Source organism: Lipotes vexillifer, unplaced genomic scaffold (assembly GCF_000442215.2).
Source record: "Lipotes vexillifer unplaced genomic scaffold, Lipotes_vexillifer_v1.1 scaffold886, whole genome shotgun sequence".
Taxonomy (NCBI): domain Eukaryota; kingdom Metazoa; phylum Chordata; class Mammalia; order Artiodactyla; family Lipotidae; genus Lipotes; species Lipotes vexillifer.
In genome coordinates, this window is record NW_006771059.1 from 1,042,477 (window position 1) to 1,063,789 (window position 21,313).

At 36.4% G+C, this 21,313-nt stretch overlaps 1 protein-coding gene across 1 annotated transcript in view; it reads right to left on the minus strand.

Moving 5' to 3' along the window:
• Positions 1-724: 724 nt before the first annotated feature.
• SH3BGRL (SH3 domain binding glutamate rich protein like) overlaps positions 725-21,313 on the minus strand; it is a 52,409-nt gene continuing 31,820 nt past the window's right edge. The window contains exons 4-7 of the mRNA XM_007446495.1: positions 12,969-13,010; positions 11,203-11,388; positions 6,720-6,800; positions 725-757 (exon numbers count right to left, since the gene is read on the minus strand). Of these exons, the coding sequence (XP_007446557.1) occupies positions 725-757; positions 6,720-6,800; positions 11,203-11,388; positions 12,969-13,010 (342 nt within the window). The remainder of the gene's footprint in view (positions 758-6,719; positions 6,801-11,202; positions 11,389-12,968; positions 13,011-21,313) is intronic.

A 21,313-nucleotide genomic window follows, 5' to 3' on the forward strand; every position in this document is an offset into this window, starting at 1 on the left:
TCCTACTTCCATAGCATACATATGCATATTTCACTGGGGCAAGCAACTTAGTAACATGATTGCATCATAGCTGTGTAGTTAAGCAAGAAATTTGTCAACTGAATACATCTTTATTTTGGTGGGAGGTCATCTGTTCTGATCACTGAAACATGCAATCAAAGGCTACATTTAGAAGCCTAGAAAACCTGTGGTTCAGTACATAGAAGTTTTAACTACAAAAGAATGTAAATGTTATAATTACCATCAGAAATTACAATGTCTGACATACCATAAACATTATCTGCAACTACTTTTTAATCACAATAATTTCACATCAAAAAGGTACATATTTTTGTTCACTAAAATTGAGGCAATTTAGGAACAAGAGACAGATTCTTTCTTTCTCACTCATCTTTTAAAGTTACTCAATGTAGAGCTACAGATATACTTAAGCTGCAATAATAATATCAAAAAAGGGAACAGGTATTTGCTTTTTAAAATCACTGAAGTACATAAAATGCCTTAGCAGACAACAATACTATTCCATAACACCTACTCCCATTCTCCTCATCATAATGCTCACATTTTAATTATGTATTCATTTTGATTGTTTGCATGTGAAAACAACAACTATCTATTATTTCAACATTAAGCCTATTTATTTTGAAGCCAAGATAATTTTTCTATTTTATAAAAAGCAGTGGAGACTCCTTTGTCAGGATGCTTAAGGCAGAATGTTTAAGGTTTATGCTTGCTGCTTTGCCTGAGCTTCTGCTTCCTGAAATGAAAAACAAACAACACAGATTTAAATATCACAAAGCATCTGTGTGTATTTTGGTTAGACTATATTACCTCAAATTGCTAAGAATATTCAAAATCAGAAAAATAGACCCCAGAAAAGACTGCTTAAAAATTCTTAATAGAAAAATTAAAAAATAGAAACTTCTGCCTAGAACCAGATGTCACAGAGGACTGTCTATAATTCCATAAAAGCAAGTGATTTACAATTATAGTTGACATTTTATTTAAAAATAGCTAAGTTCCGTTTTGAATGATTTTTCACAAAACTTGAGTGTTCAAAAACATTGTCACCTACAGTTACAGTCACGTGAGTTTTGTTTAAGGATTAAGCTACTTAGAAAATGTGTTATTTGCTAAAATATTGTTGCTTTTAAATTTCATGGCAGTAGGCTCGAAGAGGTAAGGTTGTCTTTCTATTCCTGTGGATGGTGAGTACTTCTAGCATAGGAACTCTGACCTATAGGTGTGCTCTGGCACTTAACATAGTACTCGACACAAAATACACTTCAAGGAAAGTTTCTGGAAATAAAGATGGGTGGCAAGAGTGACTCTGGTGAAAGAAACCTCAGACTTGAGCTGTAGAAATCATGTATGCTAGACAATGTCACTCTAAACATCTGTCACTAATTGAGTACTTGACAGTCTCAGGAGGAGTGACAGCAGCTGCATATTCCAAAATGAGCCTCTGATGCTAACCCCAGAAGAAGGGGAAAAAACAAACAAAAAAAAGATGCTATATTTTTACCAAAAAAAAAAAAAAAAGAGAGAGAGAGGTAGAAATGATAGAAAGAAGGAAACCAGAGGACAGTGTAATTCATTCTTAATACATCCTTAACAAAACACATATGTAATACACTACTGACTCACCTTCCAAAACTCTTAGTCAAAAACCAAAAACAAATTTCCCTAAGCTCTTTTGAAATTTCTAACATGGTGTTTGGTTGTCTAAATGAATATACCTTAGACCCACATTATGTATTTTGTTTCATTTTATAGAACAAGCTTCCAAAAACTTCCTCACACAACACAATAAATTTTATACTAAAACCCCTCAGTGAGGCTTTCCTGGTGGCACAGTGGTTAAGAATCCACCTGCTAATGCAGGGGACACGGGTCTGAGTCCTGATCCAGGAAGATCCCACATGCTGCGGAGCAACTAAGCCCGTGTGCAGCAACTACCAAGCCTGTGCTCTAGAGCCCGCAAGCCACAACTACTGAGTCCGTGTGCCACAACTACTGAAGCCCGCACACCTAGAGCCCATGCTCTGCAATCAGAGAAGCCACCACAGTGAGAATCCTGTGCACCAAAATGAAGACCCAATGCAGCTAAAAATAAATAAATTAATTAATTAATTAATATAAAAAATAAAAATAAATAAAACCCCTCAATAGCATAGTATATATAGGTGGGGAAGCAGTGGTATAAAAATGTGAACACATGATAATGTGAAGTCCTTCTTCTTATGAGCACGTAATGCCTCTGAGTAACTAGTATTTTGGAGACAGCCTAGTTCCCTAAAGTCCCCCTTATCAATCTTTGTTGTAATTTGTCATAAATTCCTTAGCTCTCACTTATCCTTTTTAATGGAAGAAATTACTAGCACAAAAATCCAAAACAAAAGGCAATTCAAATTTCTTTGTAATTTGTCTTTAAGAATACATATTTAAATTATTTACTTTTCTAATTGTTTTATTCATCAAATATGTAAATTGTGCTACAAGCTTTATTATTATCTAAAAGTAAGTAGCCAGTATTTATAGTATCATGAGTTATTTAATCAACCAGAGAGCTCTAGAAGCAGGCATATGATGTGTTCTTGCCCTCTACTCCCACTATATACATCATTCTATAAATGCATTGGTTTTGAGTTAGATAATCCCGGGTTCAAATTCCATATCTGCTACTCAATTATTATGTAGCCTTGGACAAATTACTTAAATTATCTAAGCATCAGTTTCCTCCTCTGTAAAATGGTATTGAGGACACCTAGCTCATAAGGACGGAGTAAAGATAAAATGAGATGAATGTGAACTGTGTAGCTCCATTGCAGGTATCCAGACTTCTTTCCTAACATTTTCTTCTCCACTTTCTGCCTAGTCACTAAGACCAACACCACAGCTAAGTGTTACTAACATACAGTTTCTCTTGGAGATGCAATAAAATGGGATGGGCTTACTGGAAATAGGAATGCTTCAAATCTCACAGCAGAAGCAGATTTTCATGGCCCCTCCCTAGAGCTAGGTGGTTTAACCAAAGCCAGTGAGAACACTTCTTTACCCAGCATGTTCTATACCCTCAACCTACTAGTGAGCACAGCTTTTCCAGAGGAGTGGTATTCCTCTCAACATGAACATCACTGGATTTTTATTTTTCAGTAAAAATATATCAATTATTTTATTCCATATCAAAACTATCAACTATACTGCAATGTAAGAAATGCTAGTGCTATGAAATTATCTTCTGTATTAATAGAAGAGTAAAGAGCAAATATTTATATACCATGTTTAACTGCATCTAATATACAAAAGAATAAAAAATATTATTTGTCTTACAGAGGATTCCTTGCCTTATAGAAATATTTGTCATTGGGTACTTTTAAATATCAAGCTTTCCAGTGCACTGGCTTTCAATAATTTTTAAATGTAAAGAGAATGTATTCTAATTATTTTGAAAATAAATAAATGCGGAAAAAAGAAAAACATTCATATTATTAGCTATGGTTCCTTTCAGTCTCTTTCTGTCCTATACATAGATTTTAAATGTAATTATCAATAGAATGTTAATTACACAGTAAAAACAGTTCTGTAGCTCATTATAATGTAACTTTTCACAAACTCTCATTTTTAATGAGAGCATGAGTTCACTCAGTGGATAAATCATTTCTGTTGACCCTATTTTTAGACATTTAACTTGTTTTCAAATTTTTTAGGATTATAAATAACATTTTGATTTATTTTTTTATCCATAAAGACTTTTCCATGTATGAATTATTTCATTAGGCCTTACTACCCAGTAAAATTACTGGATGAAGAACTATAAACATTTTTGAGGTCCTTGATATATATTTGCTATTTTGGTTTGCAAATAGTACCAATTTATATCATCACCAGTAATATATGAGAGAATATGTTTTAATGCACACTTCTCAGCACTGAGCATTATCACTTTGTTTTATCTTTGTTAACTTCACAGATGAATATTGTATCTCATTTTATCACATTTCTTTTTATTATGAATGCACTTTTCCAATGCAGGTGAATTAGTTGTATTTCTTATTGCGTATACCTTTTTTTCAGCCAGTTCTTTCTGGAAGACTTATTGTCCTGTTAAATTAAAGGGGAAAACTCTGAAAGCTGAGCTGAAGGATAGAAAAATCATCCTTCTGATATCAAATTTATCACTTTTAATCTTGGGAAAAACCTATTAAATACTAACATTCAAAATTTCCCTATTACCAATCCACCCTTCAACTCCACTGTCAATTCCAGACCTCTTTTCTTTATCCCGATCTATCAGCTCCCTCTAGTTCAATCCTTGATAACATCTGCTGTCCTTTTACTCTATTCCTACTTCTAGGGTTAAACAAGGATGAAATAAAAAAAAAAAAACCACTGTAAACAAGCTGACTGGCTCCACTTTGGGCTCATCAACTCTAACTTCAACAGGGAATTTCATCTTGCTCAGCCATCCTTCCATTCATGATCTTCGCCTACTCTTTAGCTTATTTTCAGCAAATTAGCTTATTTTCAGCAAATGCATCTTTTCAATTCTCAAATTTCCCATCACTCCTAGCAGATGATCATTCTTCTTACCTCATACTAAAGATAAGACATTTTCAAATGTGAACTTCCCTAACCTCCCCACACATTAAAATTTCTATTTTTATCCCTCTCTCTTCATTCTATCCAGTCTCAGAAGAAAACTGCATGACCTCTCTTTTCCAAAACTAACTCCTCCCTTGGATCACTCACTTTTCTGTTTCCTCCATGACTTTTGCTTCATTTCCCTATCACCCAGGTTAGAAGCCTCAGAGATAGCTTCAATCCTTCCCAGTTCTTTGCATACATAAACATCTCCTAAATTGCCAAATCCTATCACAAGTGATTTTTCTGTGTCTCCTAAATCCATCTTTTCCTTTCTGTAACTGCAGTCCCACTTTTGGCCTTCTCCATTGCTTTTCTGGACTCTTAAGGAACACTCTAATGGGTCAGCCCACCTCTAATATCTCATTTCTCCAATGTTTCACAATCCACACATCTGCCAAATTTATTTTCTTAAGACATAGATCAAATCACATCTTAAAATACAAAGATTGTCTTCTCTCATTCCCTACCATGGCTTTTAGATGCCTAGAGAATAAAGCTGAACGTATCTAGCACAGTATTCATAATCTGGCCCCATCCTACCTAGCCAATATTACCTCCTAATGCATCTCCCTTATTTAATATGTTCTATAGTAGATTCATGTTGCATTACACTCTGCTCCCTGAACATACCATTGGGTGCAGGTACATCCCAATGCAGTGGTTCCTATTGCAGCCACTGTGAAAGACACCTAGTGTTACTTCAGTGTTTTAGAATCCCTAACAGCTCAAATGCCAATTCTTCTGTGGAACCTTCCCCAAACTCCTTAGTAGTAATTTATGATTATTTCCTTTGGATGCTTATTGTACTTTATTCTTACCAACCATACAAAATTTACCATACTATATCATAATTATTTGTAGACATATTTGTTGTATAATTATTCGTATACATGTCCCTCACTAGGTTATAAACACTTTGAAGGTAGAGATTATGTTGTATTCTCCGTATTTGCCCTACCATCAGTATCAAGTCAATGTTTGACACTCAGAAAATATTTATTGAATGGATAAATGAATGAATGGCTCATACTTTTCACTGAAGGAAAGAGAGTCATCAGTCACAGAAAACAGACTATCCTTCCTTTTATACTTTCTCTAATATGCAGTGAAATCAATGACTTAACTTGGGTTTTACTAACTTGTTTAAAGAAAAATGCCTTACCTAAGATTTCCTACAACTTAAATTATACAAAGCCTAAAATAAGACATTTTATCCATGGGAAACAAAAGTTTGGCAAGATAACAGAATTTCATAGTGACTCAGACAACAATGCCTCTAAACAGTCTCTATTGAAAATACAGACAATAACACAGACTCTCAAATCTGGAGAAGGAGCTGGAGTTTGAAGAATCTGTTTAACAAAAATTAGCTTCTGAGAACAAAATGTAAAATGATAGAGCAGGGGACATACACTTTGATTAAACCAGCCTTTGTGGAGAAGAAATATGGTAAAAGGCAAACGCATATGTAAAGTCCATAGCTCTGAGACATTTTTTTTAAACAGTCAACTTAGTTTTTTATATTTTTCTTTGTATGATCTTCCCTGGGAACATCACCACTTGAAAAATTAATTTGTTTTTGGCAGGGGAAAAGCTCCAAATTCAGCCAGCAATTTAGTGACGAGTTTTGATACTCAAATGCTCTTAGTTAATTTGAATATGTGACTCTAGCATTTGATGTCACACAAGGACAATAGATACTGACAAGAAGATTACTTTGAACTAAGATGCTTTCTGTCCACGTAATACCATACATGGCAACTGGAATAATGGTGTCTTTATAATTGTTAACCACTTATTTGCGAATGGGTCAATAAGAAATTTGCTGCCTTGGGCAGCTTGATAGGGAAGTCACTCGGCCTACCTTCTATCCACATACTTTATGTATTTAATTATGCACATCTGTCTTCCCTACTAGGGATTAAGTGCATGCGGAGCAGGCACATTTCCTTTTAACTATGTTGCACTGCCTCTGGCTTAATCTGAGTACTTAATAAAGTGCAAATCTTACTGATTAAAAAAACCCAGCAGCAATAAAATGGCCTACAAAGAAGGGGAAAAATGAATCATACCTTTGAACCAGGTGGGGCTGTCAAACCCAAAAAGGCATACACTGCATTATTTTCTCTGGCTTCAAAGAAGGCATCATAGTCCTTGATAAAAGAAGGCAACAAGAATTAGCAATATACAACCAAAAAAGGAAAGAAAAGGGGAAATTAATTCAAAATTATCTGACTGGTCAATATCTTTGAAGGCAAACAGGCTAGCTAACTTCAATAATGCTAGAATTCTGGAAAGAGTAGTAAAGAGTCAAGGCTTATTGGATCCCAATTAATGTGGGTTAGAAGATATGCTGATCTGTGAGACAGAAATAGCAAAAGGACTTATTTCATACTGCATAGAACTTAAATCTGCCTCAGGGCAAGCAGCTTTCTCCATAGCCCAAAGCAGCCAACTATTTGCCAGTAAGATGTTGCTTACTTTTGGGAGGAGGCTATTGTTCCAGTTTGCCATTATTTCTCTTGCATTATTTATTAAGGTAGAGATGCCCTCAGAACCTACAGCAGACCAGATTTTAGCTATCCGATGGCCATAAGAATAGTAAATCTGTGCTGTGTTCAGAGGAAGGGTATGAGATTTTCATGAAATATGACTGGAAGAACAAACAATCCGGGGATCCAATAAAAGGTTCACGTGACTAAATTCAGTTGGGCTTCCCATTGTCATCCTCTAAACCACCATGCATGCTCCAAAAGTAATAACTGAACTGCCTACATTTGACTATGACATATAATCAATAGCAAATATACTTAGAAAACACAGCCATTATCTATACCTGGCCTTAGTTTGTTTGACTTAAAACACACAGAGAGGGACTTCCCTGGTGGTCCAGTGGTTAAGACTCTGCCCTTCCAACGCAGGGGACACAGTTTCTATCCCTGGTCGGGGATCCCAAATGCCTCATGGCATGGCCAAAAATTAAAAAAAAAAAAAAATAAAGTGTTTAAAAATTTCTCTAAAAAAACGCAAAAACACAGAGATAAGCTTGGCATTTTGGCTGAGTTATTAGAGGTAAAATGTACTGATAATTTGCTGGCTTCTCTAGAGATTGCCTCACCAACAGATCACCAATTACAACGTTCTTTTCTAGCATATATAGTTCCTGGTACTTGGAGGATCTGGAGGTATAAAGTTTATGGCCTCTCAAGCCATTGATGACCCTAAATCTGACCCCTAACTCAAGAAACATCAGAATTTCTCTCATTTAGGGACTCTTCTAACACAGTCAGTATTGTTTAGAGCCACAGAGAGTTCCTCAAGGATTGTCTCAAAGCATCTTTTTGTGTACCCTAGATGTTGAGAAAGGATTAAATCATAAACAACAGGCATTTATGACCAGCCTCCTATATTCTTTGAACTCACTATTCAAAAGTGAAACTAACTGGATCTTGATACAAAATCCATACTGAGACACATGACCTATAAGTTACTCAAGGTAAACAAGCAATATACATCATATCTAAACTCAACCACTTGGAAGTAACCTCAAAATGCTAGTTAAAAGAACCTAACAGTTATACAAGAGACATTTCTTACTATAATCAAATCAATAAAAACAGTCTGTGTCAATCTTTAAACTCATGTGAAAGAAAGCAGGTCTTCAAATACACTGAAATCTGATCATAAAATACTATGTAGGGTAATCTAGTTATCTCTGTTTCAGGTGTTTGGGGATCACAGTACATTATTTGTTGGCCCTGAACTTAGCACACACAAACAGATTTGTAGCTCTGAGGAAAGAATATCAGCTTCTCAATTAATCAGGATTAATTAATTTATTGCACAAATATGTATTGAGCACCTACTACATGCCAATCACTGTTCCTGGTGCTAAGAATACAAGAGTAAACAAAACATAGTCTGCTTCTTCTATAGGAATTCTCTTGAGGAAAATATACTTTATTTACATATTTGGGATTCCAATAACATTAATCCAGAATGTATTCTACCATATATTTGTATCATATTAATTATTTCATGAAAATGTGCTTTAGTTCTTCATATACACAGCATAAGCTCTTTCAGAACAAAGATTACCCTTAAAAATTTTGTATCGTCTATAGCAGAGCTTCATTTATGTTGGCAGGGTAATTGTTTCAGTCACATCCTAACCTGGAAATAGAACCTAAGCTATAGCTCAATGATTCTAAAAAGGAGGTAATTTTCCCCCAGGGATGTCTCGCAAAATCTGGAAACATTTCTGTTTTTTCACAACTGGGAGGGTGCTACTAGCACTCATGGATAGAAGCCAGGGATGCTGCTAAACATTCTACAATGCACAAGGGAGCCCCCATAAACCCAACACATCAGTAGTGCCAAGGTTGAGAAACCTTGGGATAGTTTAAACAAGGGAATTTAATATGAAGAACCACTTACAAAAGATTAAAGAGCTGAAAGGCAGACAGGAGACGGTGAGGCAGCCCAGAGACTAGAAATAGCAGGAAGCTGCTACCACAGCTACTGCTGAAGGGAAAAGTGAAGAAGGTAGTATTACAGAGCTGGTACCACAAAGGAGATGTAGTGACTGCCATGGACACCTCCAGAAAAAGGGGGGATACCTTGGCTTTTCCTCTCCTCCTGCCCTCCACTCATCCAACCAGTGCATCCTATTACTGACCAAACCTAATAGGCAGCCAGTTGGCAATGGACACTGGGAAATGTAATTTGCTGAGGTCAGCCTCCCACAATACAGAATGAAACAAGAAAAGAACGAAGATGGGATCTTTGAGTATACAGGAAAATTAACAGCACAGTGGTTTAATAGAATGAGTAAGAACTTCAGAATAAGACAGATCTAGGTTTAAATTCTAGCTGCATCACTTAATAATTGTATGATTTAGGAAGTTAGTTAACCTCTTCTAGGCCTCAATATCTTCATCTATGAAACAGGAATAACAATATCTACACCTCATGAGATTAGTATGAGAACTGATTATTATAATACACATAAAGTATGTAGCACAATAGCTGACATATTATATGCTTTCTATGAATGGTTGCTATATACTTTTCTCCCTAACGTCTGTATAGGGACAAATCTTAATTATTGTTATGAAACTCCTAACTCAGTGCCTGGCACACAGCAGGCACTCAATAGAAAATGGATTCCTTTTCCATTAACAAATATTGGTTTGATTTGAGTCTCACCTCCTGCACCTTCCTTTTCATCTTCCCATTTCTCAGTGATACTTGCCTTTTTTTCCATAACATACTCCATTCCCTTATAGTATGGCTTCCGAGGGAGAAATAAACCGGGTAAATCTGGCTTCTCAAACATCACCCTTATAACCCCAAATGTGTTTCTTTTAAAAGTCAAACAAATTGAAATTCCTGCTTCAAAAAGGAGAGATTAAGACAATATATGCTGGCTTAGATTGGACTGGATGACCTCTGAGGCCTGTTTCAGCCCCTGAGAGTCAACAATTTGCAGAAATTTCAAATATAGAAGCACTGAGGTTTCACCATCTAAATGAATAGCCTAATTGTCTTTTCCTTATCTACATAGTATGTCTTTACATATTGGCCCTGTTTGCAGCAGCAGAAGAAATCTTCTGGCCCCTCCTCAGAAGTGACAAATTCAATTCACAGAGAAAATATTTTATGCTAATGAACTTCTCAATTTTGCCATACCCTCCCCTAGGTGTTCTCCTTCTCACTCCCATATAAACACATGAGTTAGAAGATTTGGATTGCTGGCTCTAAAAACATTTGTTCCTCAATTATGCTAATTCTGAGGACACAGCAAAGCAAACAGTTCTTTACTGGAAATTCCTATAGCCCTTACATATGCTTTCTGTACCATGTCATCACATGGATGTGGCCTCATAACCACTCTCTCTGTTTCAGGTGTGTTTGATTCTACCCACACAACACTGCCAATCATCTCTTTAAGAAAAGAGGCTTTGTTTTATACATACTTGTACTTGCCATGGTACCTAGAATGGCCACAGGCTACAAATGTTACTTAAATACACAGTGAATGAACATTGAAGGGAACTACTTCATGGTTTAAATGAAGGCTAACCAAGATGACAAACTTGAAAGCACCAGTGAAAAAGTAAAAACTCTACTCTTGTTTCCCTCATCCATACATTAGTTCAATTAGCTAACTCAAAATTTTAAGAAAATTCATTAATAATACTCAAATAAAAGTTTTACTACCTTGAAGCAGAAACTGAGATATTCCTCTTTTTAAACTAATTTTAATCTAAATAAGTAAAACAGCTCACCTCTTTTCAGTGGCTTCTTTATGGACATACCAGAAATAATACAAATACTCTGGTCTGTACTTATATATTCACAGATAATTTTTTGGTGAATGACTCATCCATTTGTCTTCTAGTAGAAGACAAAATACCCTAGCTGCCTAGGATGGATGTAGAGGATGAACAGGAGAAATGACTGTGTGTAGATTTGGGGTGGGAGTTAAAGAAAGTGGATGGGTTTGAGGCAATCCATTTTTTAAAAAAACAAGAATTTTAATTGGTTCCTTACCCCACGGTACTGGCTTTCATTGAAAATCTGAGGTGGCAAGGGGTACCCTGTGGCTGGTCGACTGTTTTCAGGTACATTTTCTCTCATCCACTTCCGATTCTCTTCATTGGCTGCAATATCTTTTTCTTCAAATCCTATTTTGTTAGCTTCTAAGAAACCAAGCACATCTTGCTGTTTCTTCTTAATCTAGGGCCCAAAGGACAAGAAGTTATATTGTTGAACAAACAGCTTTTATTATTTTTTATCATATTCAACAAAAAAATGTGTTAATGAACTAGCAGAAATGAATTCAGACATGGATCAAGATTTGTGGTTTAACAGAAGATATATAGTTTTCCCTCTATTATTTTGTTGTTAATGTTGTCTCACAAGTGGATTGAAGAGCTTTCAGTTCTCAGATCCTTTTATCAACCCAACTTTTTCTTTTTTTCACTGAAATGCTCACATCTAATCATGAAGAAGAAAAGATAGCTGATGCATATCAATAACCTCAAGTGCAATTAACTCAAAAGTTTGAGTAGTGGCAAGGTGTGTTTCCCGGTTATCTACAAGACTCTCTTAATTTTAGCCTTTGTTGAAAGTCATTCCAAATGACCTGAGTCTACTTCCTGTCTTAATAAGCATCATACAGTTAACAGAAATGAATATTTCCTTGAGAATGTTACAAGACTCTATGTGTCAATTTTCATCATTTGGAACAGAAACTGAACAAGTAAACAAGAGTCTTTTTCATGAAAGTGCTGAGCTACAACACATTTAATCAAGATGGGGTTTTGTCTTGTTTTATAATCAACCTGTCACATTTTCTCAGCTAACACTTTATTGAAGATCAACAGAGGTTCCAACTGTGATGCACTAAAATCTAAAATGATTGTCTGAAACTGTATTTAATAGCTATTCAACAATATTTCTTTGGTGCCTCTCTTAAGTATGTAAGAAATTTATCAGGTTCTTTAAAATGTCTAAAGAAAAATAGCAGATTCCCTCCTAAAATTACAATCTAGGGGGAGGTATTAGACACAGATATATTAAAATTTTCAATTATAACATGGTATTTAAATATGAAGCTAAGGTGGTCAGATGAGAGGAGTCAAGTGAATGACAAAGCCAAGAGTGCAAGGAACTTAAAAGAGAGAGCAAGTGCTTATTGCTATGAGTGATGCCACTTAGACTAAGCTTAATAATGACAGCACACATGCTGCATACTACATCCATCTATATTGCATGCAGGCTATGGTTTTAGTGAAAGCATGATGTACTTAGTAAAGTTTAATATAATTGTCCAGCTGTGAAAAATTAGCTCACAAATATTACAGCATATTGAACTAGAACAATAAAGGTACAGTATTACAAAATAAACTTGGAAACTTTCTAAATGGATGCTCATAATTTCTATGACTAAATTCTTACACATAATTGAAGTCTCAATGAATAAACACTTGTGTGGGTGTGTATTGTCTTTTTAAATAGGTTATAATTTGTGACCCAGTCAACTTCTGCAAAGAGAAATTCAGATATATAAATTCCTTTCAATTGGTTCTGTTTGTTTCAAATGCTGTCAAAAGAAGGGCTACGCTAATTTGTAGTTAAATAATAAGACTGTCTTTGCCTAGCCAGTGCCTATCGATTTAAGAGTGGGGTGAAGGAAGCATGAACAAGTAGAATTTAAAGCTGCCTTTTCAGTCTTTTACTAATCTACTTACAAAATACACCCAAAAGGAAAATCAAGTCTGAATCCCCAGTTAGTCTGTTTGGCACTAGACTACTGCAGTGTTGCCACTGTGTAGTCGTTTGGTAAACAAAGAGATCTGTGTGCATTTTAAATAAATACTGTCATGAGTCCTTAAGCCACTGGCTTCCTACTGCTTAATCTAATGGTATAACCACAGCAAGAAACACTTGTTTTCAGCTTGCCTGTTTTGCAATATTTTAAAAAATGCTTTGGTCACAATCAGCCATGTAAAACTTGTAATTCACATCTCTTTACCAACAAGTCTACAACAAATCTAGGGTAAGACTATTAAGAATTTTCTTGTTGATCTCCCATCTCTACCCCTAGCTCCCTGGAGTTCTCCTGGCAGATGTTCCAAGATGTGGCAGCATAAGAGCACAATGTAAGGTTTGCTATTTTACTGCTGTCTGCCTCCCCAAATACTGTTGTTACTTTCTTTTTCAGTTGCAATTCTACCACATTATGTCTAGAGATGTTAAGGCTCAAGTAATTTCAGTAGAGCCTTGTGTGAAAAGAGGAGAATGTAGATATTTAAAGGTAGTTTCTCAAAAACAGCTATGTCTTAATGTGGTCACAGTAAGGAAAATACAGTCATGCCTAATTTTCTGGGTTAAAAAGGCTTTTCTTTATTAGTTCTGAAAAATCTCATCTATCCAGCCCATTCTTTTTAAAATTTATCTTTATTGGAGTATGATTACTTTACAATGTTGTGTTAGTTTCTGCTGTACAACACAGTGAATCAGCTATATGTATACATATATCCCCATATCCCCTCTCTCTTGAGCCTCCTTCTCACCCTCTCTATCCCACCCCTCTAGGTCATCACAGAGCATGAAGCCGATCTCCCTGTGCTGTGCAGCAGCTTCCCACTAGCCATCCATTTTACATTTGGTAGTGTATATATATCAATGCTACTCTCTTACTTCATACTAGCTTCCCCTTGCCCTCTGTGTCCTCAAGTCCGTTCTCTACATCTTTGTCTTTATTCCTGCCCTGTCACTAGGTTCATAAGTACTGTTTTTTTTAGATTCCATATATATGTGTTAGTGTACGGTATTTGTTTTTCTCTTTCTGACTTACTTCACTCTGTATGACAGACTCTAAGTCCATCCACCTCATTACAAATAACTCAATTTCGTTCCTTTCTATGGCTGAGTAATATTCCATTGTATATATGTGTCACATCTTCTTTATCCATTCATCTGTCAGTGGACATTTACATTGCTTCCATGTCCTGGCTATTATAAATAGTGCAATGAACATCAGAGTGCATGTATCCTTCTGAAGTATGGTTTCCTCTGGATACGTGCATAGGAGTGGGATTGCTGGGTCATATGGTAGTTCTATTTTTAGTTTTTTGAGGAACCGCCATACTGTTCTCCATAGTGGTTGTATCAATTTACATTCCCACCAACAGTGCAAGAGGGTTCCCTTTTCTCCACACCCTCTCCAGCATTTATTGTTTGTAGAATTTTTGATGATGGCCATTCTGACTGGTGTGAGGTGATACCTCACTGTGGTTTTGATTTGCATTTCTCTAATAATTAGTGATGTTGAGTATCTTTTCATGTGTTTGTTGGCCATCTGTTTCTCTTTTTATGGAGAAATGTCTATTTACGTCTCCTGCCCATTTTTGGATTGGGTTGTTTGTTTTTTTTTGATATTGAGGTGCATGAGCTGCTTGTATATTTTGGAGATTAATCCTTTGTCAGTTGCTTCATTTACAAATATTTTCTCCCATTCTGAGCATTGTATTTTCCTCATTTATGGTTTCCTTTGCTGTGCAAAAAGCTTTTAAGTTTCATTAGGTCCCATTTGTTTATTTTTGTTTTTATTTCCATTTCTCTAGAAGGTGGGTCAAAAAGGATCTTGCTGTGATTTATGTCATAGAGTGTTCTGCCTATGTTTTCTGTTAAGAGTTTTATAGTGTCTGGCCTTTCATTTAGGTCTTTAATCCATTTTGAGTTTATTTTTGTGTATGGTATTAGGGAGTGATCTAATTTCATTCTTTTACATGTAGCTGTTCAGTTTTCACAGCACCACTTATTAAAGAGGATCCAGCCCTTTCTTATCTGGAGCTTTTTCCAGAGTCAGAAGGAACTGCAGTCTCTCTCCATTTCCTTCAGAGATGGCTGTATGTGTAGACCCAGGAGGCTGTGAAACAAGGAGCACTGGGAGTACCATCTACCCTAAAATTCAATTCTTCTGATGCTTGAAACTCTACCGTGACCAGTTACCAGTTTGGTCTTCATAGAAAGGGCAGACAGTGTTCATATTTGAAGTGGAGGGAGGGATTGCCTGGAGAGAAGTAAGGCAAGGAAACAGTGAAGTTTCTTTGTCTGCCTTAAAATTTTGCCAGAGTTGTCCTTATATAATTCTAATAGAGGGGTACACAAAAAAGCTGCAGGAATGGCCTCCCAAGATAATCCCAAGAGGAAATTTCCAAGCCTTATTATATGTTAGTACTGGGTTAAGATTTGTACCAGATAAAGACCTTTAAGGAGAAAGGGAACTAAGACTTGTTGAGTGCTTGCTGAGTACCAAACTCTTTGTGAGGCTATGTACATATATCCCCAGAAATCCTCATAACAATTCTGAAAGGTTAGTATGATTATCCCCATTTTACAACAAAAGAAATTGAGGCTTAGATAGGTTAAGATACCTGCGCGAGAAGAATGATCTATTAATTGCCTGTACTAAATTAAAAATATAAAGATATCTGACTGCAAAACCCTGTTCTTTTTCACTACATGCAGTACATATTAGAATTCCCAATCTTGCTGGGGAAATAAGACGGAAATATATGAAAGAGTTCTTCTAAACTATGTGATACAAAATAGAAAGACAATAAAAGCTGAGATATCTTATGTTCTCTTCCAAATAGCCTCATTTACTGAATTTGATTTCCTAGTTATTATGGTCTCTTTCCCCTTGACCAGTCTAAAATGACCCCATTGAATTCCTAAGCCCACCAACTTGTGGGCTTGCTTGCACATGGGCAGCATGCACACAGAAGAACTGAATGCAATGTCATGAGGTCTCTGGTTTGTTGTTGACTACACTGAAAACAATGTAGCCCATGTCTCCCTTTGTCAAGAGCTCGGTCACTTAATAGTTCTGAGTGGGCAAAGCTGGTATAGAGGCATATTTCTGTACTTTAAATTTACAGAGAAACAGATGAGAAAGTGCAAGGGCATCAGACCCCTCCCATTCTTTATTTTTTAAAATAAGCAGTGTACCCATCACTTTAAAAAAAGAAAGTCCAACAACCTTTTCAAAGAGCAAAATTATCTGAACACAATGCACTACTCACTTGAAAGTAAAAACAGGGACTTCCCTGGTGAAGCAGTGGTTAAGAATCTGCTTGCCAATGCAGGGGACATGGATTTGAGCTCTGGTCCGGGAAGATCCCACATGTCACGGAGCAACTAAGGCCGTGTACCACAACTACTGAGCCTGCACTTTAGAGCCTGCGAGCCACCACTACTGAGCCTGTGTGCCACAATTACTGAAGCCTGTGTGCCTACAGCCCATGCTCCACAACAAGAGAAGCCACCACAATGAGAAGCCCGTGCACCACAATGAAGAGTAGCCCCCGCTCGCCACAACTAGAAAAAGCCCGTGCACAGCAATGAAGACCCAATGCAGCCAAAATAAATAAATAAATACATATATAATTTTAAAAAAAAAGAAAGTAAAAACAAGCTTTTACTGAGTCAGTAACAGCAGGACTAAAGTTCCTTCTGACTCTGGGAAACAGTATGGACAGAGAAAAGTGCCAGGTAAGAAAGGTATTCAGGAATCATTCCCAAATTCTCATTATCTTATAAGATGAGATTATTCAGAACTGAAATTTCATTTACTCAAGAAAAGCCCTTTTAATTCAGAAAATGAGCATGACTGTACTTTCATCTCTTGCAGGTGAATTTCATCCCCACATAGTCTTATCAAATGTACATGCTGAGTGAAGTGTTAGCAGATTAATAAATAATAGAAAAATTTGGCAAAAGGCTGAAAGCCACAGAATCAAAACATATACTGTAATCCTACTGCTGCTACACTGGTTCCCTGTGGCCAGTTTCAACCTCACCCCCTACTGCTTAACTTTCAAGGTTCTGCATAATGTTCTATCTTCTCTAAAAATATGCATTCCCTGGGCGCCACACAACATCAAGCTGCCTTTATTTTTCCCTGAGTTTGCTGTGCCCAAGACCTTAGTGCTTTTCTCTTTGTTACCTTCTACTGCAAGTCTTCCCTCTCTCTACTGATACAATTCTAACTTATTCATCCAGGTGCACTCCCTCTGTGAAACCCTTGGTGGCCACTCCAGCCTTCTCCCTCTGACCTCCTACAGTCAGTATCACCCAGTTTGGAGCTTAATCAAATAATACCAATCATTGCTAATCTTTTCACATGTCAAAGTCTCATCTCTTCAAGTAGTTGCTAAACCACCTGAAGGTAGGGGCCATGCCTTTTGTTTAAGCTTTCCTACATAGTGCTCACCTCATAGGCTGTACACAAAGTAGTTAATACTGATTCATCTAACAACTTCATTTTAAATCCAGGACCTCCAAAATGCTTGTTCTTAGTTTTTTTTATTTTAATAAACTTCAATTCTGGAATAATTTTATATTTAAAGAAAATTTGCAGATATAATATAGAGAGTTCCCATATAACTGTCACTCTGTTTCCCCTATTGTAACACCTTACCTCACAGTGGCACATTTGTCACAGCTAAGAACCCAACACTGATACATTGGTATAGTACTATTAGCTAAACTCCAGACTATTTGGATTTCACCAGTTTTTCCACTAATGTCTGTTTCTTTGTTTCAAGATCCCTTCCAGGATACCACATTACATTTAGTCATGTCTCTTTAGTCTCCTCTGGCCTGTGACAGTTTCTCATACTTTTCTTGTTTCCCATGATCTTGACAGTTCAGAGGAGTATTGGTCAGGTATTTTGTAAAATGCCCCTCAATTCAGGTTTGTCTGATGTTTTTTTGATGATTATATTTCCACACCCTATGTTTTGGAAGCAATTCAATAAATCAATTATACATCAATAAATCTGGAAAAAAATAACTCCAACTATATAAAGCAAGAAAAGTGTCCCTTTTTAAAACTCTTACAGCATACTGTGAATCTGACAATACTTTCTAAGAAAGTTTCAAAAGAGTCAGGGAAGTTTGAGAAAAGTAGGTAGCTATAATCTGAAACCTATAAGAGCCTATTCTAAAGTAATATACATTAGTCTTTGTGGCTGACTGGGCTGGATTTCTCAAAGATTAAGTGTTATCTGGAAATATGTCTTCAAAAAATTCCCAGGATTAAACATTTCGTGTATCATATTAGATTGATGGGTTCTCCAAAAGGGATTGGAGAAAATGCCATTTAATGGTGGGTTTTAGTTATGTTTTAGCCACTGTTTTCAATATCAGATATTTCCTGAACCCTTGAAGTACTAATGACTGGAATGTACAATATGACAATATAAATTCCAATTACCTAGAATTTGAGTGCAGGGAAATATTGTTGGTTATTACTGTTTGCACATAGATTCTAGTTCTTCCCTAACTAGCAAAGTAAGTCTTTATTCTCCAAATTACCACTTGGCAATCCAAGAACAAAGCTGATTATAAAATACAGCATTCAGAAATCTCCAGACCCAAACAGAGCGCCTCATTGCTAGCACATTCCATGGTAGGGAGATAGCAGCTGCTCTAAGCAAAGTTTAGAAGAATTAAAGCTCAAAAATTTCACAAGATTTAGAGCTTTTGGACTCAAAGAAGCTATGGGTTCATCCAGCATATGTTGGGGTATCAGAAGGTATTCAGGAATTATTTCCAAATTCACAGGAATTTTGAGTACAGACAAGACTGGGAGACAGATATTGTCTTATTATTCATACCAGTTATAGAAGGCCAATTAAGTGACATCTCCTAAGCAGGTGTTTTGATATATAATTTAACTTAATATTCATAATAACTCTGTAAGGTAAATATTATTATCCTCATTTTATAGATTAGAATATTGAGGCTCAAAAAGGTTAAGTAAATTTACCCAAAGTCATAAAGTTAGTCAGTGGCAGAGCTGGTATTCAAACCTAAATGTCTCTAACTCCAATGATTAAATTTGTTCCAATACATTGCCCTGTCTAGCTTCAAGATATTTTGCATGGATTTTTTTTCTTAAGAGATTTTTATATAAGGTCGACAAGCTCTTACAAAGAGTAACACCACTTTTTGATGTGTTCTTACTATATAATTTAATTCTAAATTCTATTTACCAGACCGTGATTTTGTTCCCATTATCATCCAAGTGAGTATGCACACAATCTAAGCAATCTTCAAATTATTATGAGCAAAAAGTGACTGGAATACCCAATTCCAACTCTAGGATCCTCTGCTGCTAGGAAAGGATTAGTGTCAGACTCCTGCCTAGGTGACGTTAGACACTACCATTCAGTCAGGAATGCACTTCATGGACTGACCAAGATGACAGAGTAGGAAGACTCTGAGTTCACCTCCTCCCTCAGGCACACCAAAATTACAACGATTTACAGAGCAACTGTCAATGAGAACAACCTGAAGACTAGCAGAAAAGGTCTTCAACAACTAAAGATATAAAGGAGAAACCACAGAGACAGGTAGGAGGGAAAGAGATGAGGTATAGTCAAAAGACCTATACCCCCGGGTAGGTGACCCACAAAAGGGAGGATAAATACAATTGCAAAGGTTCCTCCCAAAGAGTGAGGGATCCAAGATGCACAGCAGGCTCCCCAGCCCCAGGGTCCTGCACCAGGAAGATGACCCTTCAGAACATTTGGCTTTGAAGGCCAGTGGGGCTTACTTTTGGAAGAACCAGAATGCTGTAGGAAACAGACACTCCACTCTTTAAAGGGGTACACAGAAGCTCACACACTCCGAGACACAGGGCAGAAGCAGTTATTCGAAAGAAGCCTGGGTCAGACCAACTTTCTGATCTTGGAGAGCCTCCTGGAGAGGCAGGAGGCAGCTAGGAATCACACTAGCACACAGACTCTGGCAGTAGCCATTTCTGTGAGCTCATTCTACTTCAAGGACAATGGTGCCAGTAAATTCTTATTTTTTGTGTTTCCATCTCTTAAATTTTTTTTTTAATTTTGTATACAAATTTTAAAGATTATTTTCTATTTACAGTTACTACAAAATATTGGCTATATTCACCCATATTGCACTTCCCATTCACACACCCCTGTATTGCCCTTCCCCCCACCCCACTGGTAACCACTAGTTTGTTCTCTATATCTGTGAGTCTGCTTCTTTTTTGTTGTTGTTATATTCACTTGTATTTTTTAGATTCCACATATAAGTGATATCATACAGTATATGTTTTTCTCTTTCTGACACATTTCACTTAGCATAACGCCCTCCAAGTCCATCCATGATGCTGCAAATGGTAAAATTTTGTTCTTTTTTATGGCTGAATAGGATTCCATTGTATATATATATATATATATATATATATATATATATATATATATATATATTACCACATCTTATTTATCTATTCATCTGTTGATAAACATTTAGGTTGCTTCCATATCTTGGCTATTGTAAATAATGCTGTTATGAACATCAGGGTGTGGTATCATTTTGGTGTGGTTTTTCTGGATATATACCCAGGAGTGGAAATGCTGGGTCATATAGTAGTTCTATTTTTAGTTTTTTGAGAAACATCCATACTGTTTTCCATAGTGGCTGCACCAATTTACATTTTCACCAACAGTGTACATGAGTTCCTTTGTACACAGAAAAAATAGAGTTTAAAACACAGAATTGGAAGTTATAACAATTGTAAATATATATGCACCCAATATAGGAGCACCCAAATACATAAAGCAAATATTAACAGACATAAAGGGAGAAACTGACAGTAACACAGTAATAGTAGGAGACTTCAACAGCCAAATTACATCAATGGACAGATCATTCAGACTGAAAATCAATAAGGAAACACAGGCCTTAAAGTACACAAGAGACCAAATGGGCTTAATAAACATATATAGAACATTCCACCCAAAAGCAACAGAATATACATTCTTTTAAAGTGCACATGGAACATTCTCCAGGATAGATCACATGCTAGGCCACAGAACAACTCAGTAAATTTAAGAAGACTGAAATCATATCAAGCATTTCTCTGACCATAGTGCTATGAGACAAGAAATAAAATATAAGATAAAAAGCTTCATTTTCTTTTTTCTTTTTTTTTTTTTTGTGGTATGCAGGCCTCTCACTGTTGTGGCCTTTCCTGTTGCAGAGCACAGGCTCCGGATGCACAGGCTCAGCGGCCATGGCTCACAGGCACAGCCGCTCCGCAGCATGTGGGATCTTC